General features: G+C 34.1%; 2 protein-coding genes across 2 annotated transcripts; both read right to left on the bottom strand.

Annotated features, from left to right (window-relative positions):
- Nucleotides 1-454: 454 nt before the first annotated feature.
- On the bottom strand, nucleotides 455-3,352 carry LOC126721289 (uncharacterized). Its single transcript, XM_050424342.1, has 6 exons — nucleotides 1,693-3,352; nucleotides 1,369-1,502; nucleotides 1,167-1,276; nucleotides 930-1,083; nucleotides 647-711; nucleotides 455-530 (listed from the first exon to the last, which is right to left on the bottom strand). The coding sequence occupies exons 1-6, from the start codon at nucleotides 3,350-3,352 to the stop codon at nucleotides 455-457; spliced, it is 2,199 nt and encodes a 732-aa protein (XP_050280299.1).
- Nucleotides 3,353-3,877: 525 nt separating this feature from the next.
- On the bottom strand, nucleotides 3,878-6,569 carry LOC126721288 (uncharacterized). The gene is made up of 6 exons (XM_050424341.1): nucleotides 6,515-6,569; nucleotides 6,355-6,423; nucleotides 6,163-6,231; nucleotides 5,074-5,285; nucleotides 4,790-4,979; nucleotides 3,878-4,698 (listed from the first exon to the last, which is right to left on the bottom strand). Exons 1-6 carry the CDS (start codon nucleotides 6,567-6,569, stop codon nucleotides 3,878-3,880), a joined length of 1,416 nt encoding a protein of 471 aa, XP_050280298.1.
- Between the last annotated feature and the right edge of the window lie 424 nt (nucleotides 6,570-6,993).

The following is a 6,993-nucleotide window of genomic DNA, read 5'->3' as shown; positions in this document are numbered from 1 at the left end:
TCATCACACCCCTAGGTTTTTTTTTTTTTTTTTTTTTTTTTTTTTGTGATTGAAAAATGTAATAATTCCAAATTGTAATAAATGCTCTAAATTAACCCTTACCTAAAAAATAGAAGAGCCTCTAAGCACGCGCGTGAGCGCGTGCTCAGAGGCTAGTATTCTGTATTTATTATCCATTTTTGCCAAAAAAAAAAAATTTATGCAGTAATCAACGTGTTATTGATTGGGAGATAATGCAATAATTTAGTATTAACCTTTAGAGGGAGGAAAAAAAAGATCCTCTAAATAAATCTTATAAATAGTGCATATATTGAAAATGCATAATAAAATTGTAACAATAAGACTGCTTACAAAATACATGTGATGACCTTTACAAAAGCAATTATGATAAAACTGTAAAATAATGCACTATATCTGAAACATGGAATAGGTGAACTTATTAATATTATGACGACTAGGATGGAGAAGTTGGTGGAGTAATGCTATTTGTTTCACATTCTAATTGCTTTCCAGCAGCATTTGCCATGAACCTATGATACAAAATGTGTTAGTTTGTGTTATTAATAGAGACTTTAAAACATACATAATAATGATAAGCACTATAAACATCATGCATAAACTTGTAAAATGAAATATTTGAACTGACCTTGTGATGATATTGCATAGCTCCATGTATGTGAAATGGTCTACTTCAGCTTGGGACTTGAAGAACTATCATTTAATTACCAAAATTAAAAAAAATTTAATTAATTTAAAAACTATATAAATTTTTTTTTTTTAAGTGGACGTGGTAATGTTTTGTACCTGCTTTATTATCGCATCGTCCTTGACTCTCATTTTCTGTTTGTCTTTACTGTTTTTGGTGTTGAAGATTGCATCGTCCTTGGTTTTTTTTGTTCGTATCTTTTTTTGCTCTTTGATGTTGGAACCACATTGTCCTTGATTTTCATTCTCCGTTTGTCTCTGTTGGCATGAGTGTTAGAGATCACATCGTCCTTCATTTTTCCTTTGTCTTTATTCTTATGGATGTTGGAAACTTCATTGGTCTTGACAGTGATTTGTTGTTTGTCTTTGTTCTTGGTCCTTCAAAATGAAGGGAAAAAAATGTTTGTATATTAAAATTATCAATTAGTTATTTTCCTATTTTAAAAAATAGCATAACAAACCTTTCCAATTCTTGTGACTCTAAAACTCGTTTCACTTCTCTCCAAAGCTCTTTCTTGTCAGCTCGAACAGTGAATCCCCAACCAGGTGAATAAATTTGCAATTTTCGAACCTAACCCATTCGTAGCATGACATTTTTAATATTAATTTTGATAAAACAATAGAAAGGATGCTGATTAAAGATATCATTAAAAAGAAATATACATTGTTATCAATGGCCTCCATGTTCGATATTGACCCCTCATCCTTCCACTTCTCCCAATGAGCAGTAGGAACAGCATGCACTCCATTATTTAGCATAGTGGACTCAATCCTCACATTTGAGTTAGGCATCCTTCCTGTTACCAATTAATTGTATACATAAAAAACTTCAAAGAATGAAATATTAAAATGAAGATAGCATAACCATTAAAATTTGTAAATTATTAAAATAAATCTATGTGTAAGACAGTTCTTTTCAATTGTTAATTAATACCTATGATGAAGGGAACAAAACATCTTTATACACAATATTTCTTGTGTGAACACCTTCCTCCTCAGGTATTCTTCCTTTTTGCACCAATAGTTTTATGGTGGATTGGAAGACTCCCCTTGACAATGCCACATATAATTGGCCATAACTAAAAACATGATCAGGAAGATAAATTCCAACAGTTGGAATTGTTTGACCTTGCACTTTGTTTATTGTAAGTGCAAAGCTCAAACATACAGGAAATTGTCGTTTGATCATTACAAATGGCAGGTGTACATTTTCTGTTGTCTTCAAAGGGATTCTTGGCAAAAAAATGCGTGTACCCACATATTGTCCAGTCAAAATTTCAACGTCAATTATGTTGTTAAAACATCCACGGCATATCAATCTTGTACCATTACATAATCCGGCTTTTGGATCTATATTGCGCAACAACATAATTGGAGCACCCTTTTTTAGCCTTAATATATGTGGTGGTAAACCCCCTGGAGGTATAGAATTTAGGAATTCTTGTTGATATAAATGTTGTGTATCTCCTTCAACCTCATCAAAAGAATGTAACGTAAACTCATCTCCTGGAAACTGAGAAATTATCTTTGCATTAAGTTGTTCAACATCATCATTTACAGGTGTTAGCAAAGCCCTATCAACCATATACCTTGCATCATTGACATGTTCTTGTAAATTTGGAAAAACTTGATCAATCAAGTTGTATATAGAATGCTGACCTTCCCATTGCATTGCCATTGAATGGGGTAGTTTAATCAAATCATCAATTATATATGGTTCATTCCCATCACCAATGTGTTGTATGTACTCAGCAAACTCTTCATCATTGCTAGACCTCATATTCTGCTCCAAATGTAACACTTTGATATTTTTCCATAATGGGGACTTGACTATGCATGCATCAATCATTTCTGCCTTTGTACCCTTTGGAACAACCGGAAGTACTTGACGAAAATCTCCACCCAAAATTAGCACCTTCCCACCAAAAGGTAAATTTACTTCCATAATATCTCTAAATGTTCTATCTAAAGATTCGAGTGCACGTCGATTTACCATTGGGGCTTCATCCCAAATTATTATGGTGGCACGTCTAATAAGTTCAGCTAAGTCTGATTGTTTACTTATTAAGCAAGTAGATGAAGCATCTAGAGTTAAAGGAATCTTAAACCTGGAATGCGCTGTTCTTCCACCAGGGAGTAATGTTGCTGCTATGCCAGATGTAGCTGTGGCAATTGCAATGTGACCGGCTTTTCTCAAGGCTGCCAATATTGTGCGATACAAAAATGTTTTCCCAGTTCCCCCTGGCCCATCGACGAAGAATATCATGCTTTCGTTACGATCAATAGCTGTCATGATTGTCTCATATGCAACTCTCTGGTCGTTATTCAACTTCTCAATTAAAGTGAATTCTTCATGTATATTAGGAATAGTTAGCTCATCTTGTATAAGTCTTGGTATAGTTGAATTATTGTCACATTCTCCAGTTGAAATCGGCAAATCATACTCTATAATATGCTTTCCATGTTGCAAGAGTAATGCCTCTAAATCATTGAGAAGTTTATTTGTACGATGTGTCTCTATTGTAACAGATGTTGATGGGTAATCTTCTACCATATATGGATAGAACTCATTCCACAATTCTCTTACTCCAATTGGTAAACAAAATACCAATATTGTTGCAAACAATCTTCTTAAAGCTGACGGCATTTGAATGTCTCTTGCCTCAAGTAGACATTGTCATATGCTGTTATCATTCTCTAGTAAACCCCTCTGTTCAGCTGCTTGTTTAAAAGTTGGATAGGTTATCCCATTCATAGTCAATAAATCGTCAAATCCTGTTGGCCCCTTGACATGATTAAGAAGAACACGCAAATTGAACTTCTCTCCATCAAATGGTGAAAAAGTATATATCCTGCCCACTACTTTTTTATGAGATCTTCTTTGTGTCCATGTTTTGTTTTTATAATCCTAACAATAATGCTCAGGGAACTCTCTATATAGATAATTTCGTGCATCATGATCAATTGTATTCATATAAAAAAATTCAGTGAGCATTGTCTTTTTACTTCGCTCCAAAACATTAGCAATTGGTTCATGTGGTCTAAAATGTACCTGTTGTCTATCTAGAAGATGAATTTGCAAACGAAAAATGGCAGGGTACATTCGATACATAAGGAAAGAGAATATCTTCCAACATGCCTCTGGAGCACATACCCATCTTGCATCAATGTACTATTGGACCTCATCATAATTTGGGCCTGGTCTAACTTCCATAGAGACACGATCTGGGCCTTTATACACATATTTGTATAAGTACTTTACACTCTTGATACTGCAACATATTTCAACATTAATATGACAATTATATTTTAGCAGTAACCAAGGATTATATGGAACAACCCAAGTGTTGTCTACCATAATCCTACAATGATCATTCAATGGCACGGGATTATTAGTATCATATCGTTTGTAAACAGGATATGAGTCATTGCCTTGGTAGGTTTCTAGCGAGAAAGGCTTTGGGTATCCTTTTTTACATCGCCCATTTTTCATACATGGTGATCTTGGATTTTGTACTCCGCAAGGACCATGTATCATATGTTTCAGTACAGCTTTATGTAACTGAGGTTGTTCCTCCTTACACAGTATTTCTGCTTTAACAACTCGATCGTAATCCTCTAGATTATGCAATTTTTCATCTTCATCGAGAATTATAAGCATGTGTACATGTGGTAAACCCCTTTTTTGGAACTCAAAGACTTGCACATATACAATAACTCTTCCGAGAACCCCTTTAACCACAATATCATCTTTCAATTCTTCAAATTTCAATTTGAAAACTCTTGCAAGCAAGTATGGACGATCTTGTGCGGTTTGTGTGGGTAAAAGCTCATTTTGGATTTCTTCCCATCCTGGATTACATGTCATTATGATGAATAAATCTAGTTTCCTAAACTTTTGAACCAATGACATTGCATCTTGAAATCGTCGGATCATATCGCCTGGGCTTCCCACAAATGATGAAGGTAGAATGGTTCTATGTCCAACATTTCCTAAATATAAGGTGAAAAAGTTGGGTCATTTATAAATATTCCTACCAATTTGCCATTAATAAGATAATGTAAATTTCAAGTGTAAAATTACCATTACCAGTATCACTCTCTCCTTCATGGAAAGCATCTTGTAGGCCTTGGTACAGATATGCCCTAATAGAATCTTGATTGTGCTCAAACCACCTAAGCTTGTGTGTTTCAATTTTTACATAATTATCAACAACATACTGTTGTGAAAGGCGTCCTCCATACCAAATCATTGATAGAGCATTGTCGCGAATCTTGGACATTAGTAAAAATAGATGTAGGTTCAGTTATTTTATAGTGTAAGTGGCATTTTGAAGTAAAAAAAATTGAAAATAATAAAACTATTACCTGAAAGATGAATGCATAATAATCACGACATGACACTTTATTTCTATTAGTGTCGCGTGTATTGATATCCCATCCATATGTTCCAAATGGGAAAAGTATTGGGTACTGCAATGGATCATAATATCCTGCTGTATCTCGAACATTGATCAAATTACCACCAAATGTTTGAACCAAAATTTCTCTACCACTTAAATGACCAGCTTCTTCTCCTCCTACAATAATAGCTACCACTTGGGAAGCACTGGGAAGGCAATATTGAGGTTGGTTCAAAGGTTGTTCTTTAATCAAAAGTTTACATTGATGTAAATTTGGACTTCGAGATAGTTGACGAAATTTCTCCACAAATGGGTTATGCATGTCTAAGATCCTTTGAATAAGTTGCACAACATCTTCATGAGCTTCTACAAATTGAGACATTCTACGTTGTATTTCAAGACCGGTGTCGTAGATATACAATTGTAGATGTCGTACACTTAGAGGTGTATGTGGTAAAAGACTACCAATTCTATGATAGATGGCACCTTGGGCCCAAAATGTATATATTCCTCGACTATTCAAGGCCATGGTTTCATCCACGTGCACTCCCATTGAGGTAAATGCAAACATGTTGTTGTAAAACCGTATATATTGCCTGAAATGTCTGCCTCATGATGTTTGCTCACAAATGAGCTCCCTAAATTCAGGACAAATTGGTATGTTGGGTAAGGATATTTTTCCATCCTTGCAACACATCGAGGATGTCTCTCGATGGAACAAACGGGCATTACAAAAGTAACATGTCTTTGGTTGTGGTCTCTATACCTTCTTTAAAATCCTTTGCACAATTGTATCTGCCTCGCATACAATTTATTACATGTGCAGTACCATCAAACGTGCTGTCAACACCTAATTTTTATTTTGAGGAAAAAATTAGTGATAAAGAATGTTATGATAGTTGTGAAAGAAAATATTAAAATTGTACGAAATATTATGTTCTGAAATAAGCAAAATATTAATAATGTTTCAAATATGCAGCTTGTTAACAAATAATAAAATTGATAATGATAAACATGTAAATTGAAATTAAAATGGTGACATTGAGTAACAAACCTTGTTCTCTGTAGCCATCCCCGTGATTTTGACCATTTATATTTTCAACTGCTTCTGTTCTTTCTACACCTGCAATGTAATTATAGAAAATGCTCAATTGGTGTTATTATATATAAAAAATAATGATGAAATGTTTATAGAAGGATATAAACATGAAATTGAGGAAAAAAATGGTGACATTGAGTAATAAACCTTGTTCTCTATAGGCATCCCCTTGGTTTTGCTCAACTATATTTTCAACTCCTTCAATTCTTTCTGTAACTGCAATGTATTTATATAAAATGCTCAATTGGTATAATTATATATAAAAAAATATGGTTAAAGCTTTATCAATATATTATATAAGACTTACCAGTAGTAACATTAGAATTTATATGACTTGATCCAACCTCAAAGTCATTCGCCATTATAGTTGGATAGGTTGGAGGGAGACCTAAATTTAATATTATAAACATTGACTTAGTATCTTTGTATACATTGACATACAATTAACATGCCAGAAATTACGGATTTTCTCAAAATAATAAGATTCCAAGCAATGAAGAATGTTTAAAGAGCTTAAACTATAATCTCACCACTGACTTCTTGCATAGCCCTATGCTCAACTGGCATATTGCGTGCCAAGTTACGGATATGGGTAAGCTGACGACTTCGTCCATCCTCGTGATTAAGTGGTATTAGTGATGGGTTTGTTGATGTTGAATTAGAATGTACAACATCTTCTTCATTTAAATTTGTTGGGCCTCCCACTAAAATGTGATCACCACCCAAAGTTTGTTGTCTTTGTCTTGAGTAATTAGCATGACGTCTTGCCAATCGAATATTTCTGCT

This window comes from Quercus robur, chromosome 4 (genome assembly GCF_932294415.1).
Source record: "Quercus robur chromosome 4, dhQueRobu3.1, whole genome shotgun sequence".
Classification (NCBI taxonomy): domain Eukaryota; kingdom Viridiplantae; phylum Streptophyta; class Magnoliopsida; order Fagales; family Fagaceae; genus Quercus; species Quercus robur.
This window is presented reverse-complemented; position numbering and strand designations above follow the sequence as displayed.

Excerpts from the sequence above, each read along its gene's own strand:
- LOC126721289 (XM_050424342.1), bottom strand. The coding sequence starts at position 3,352 with ATGCCGTCAGCTTTAAGAAGATTGTTTGCAACAATATTGGTATTTTGT. Across the intron at positions 1,277-1,368 it reads TGGAGGCCATTGATAACAAT|GTTCGAAAATTGCAAATTTA; the intron begins GTATATTTCTTT and ends CGAATGGGTTAG. Across the intron at positions 531-646 it reads CTATGCAATATCATCACAAG|GTTCATGGCAAATGCTGCTG; the intron begins GTCAGTTCAAAT and ends TTTGTATCATAG.
- LOC126721288 (XM_050424341.1), bottom strand. The coding sequence starts at position 6,569 with ATGGCGAATGACTTTGAGGTTGGATCAAGTCATATAAATTCTAATGTT. Across the intron at positions 6,232-6,354 it reads GGATGCCTATAGAGAACAAG|GTGTAGAAAGAACAGAAGCA; the intron begins GTTTATTACTCA and ends ATTACATTGCAG. Across the intron at positions 5,286-6,162 it reads GGATGGCTACAGAGAACAAG|GAGGAGAAGAAGCTGGTCAT; the intron begins GTTTGTTACTCA and ends CTATTATTGTAG.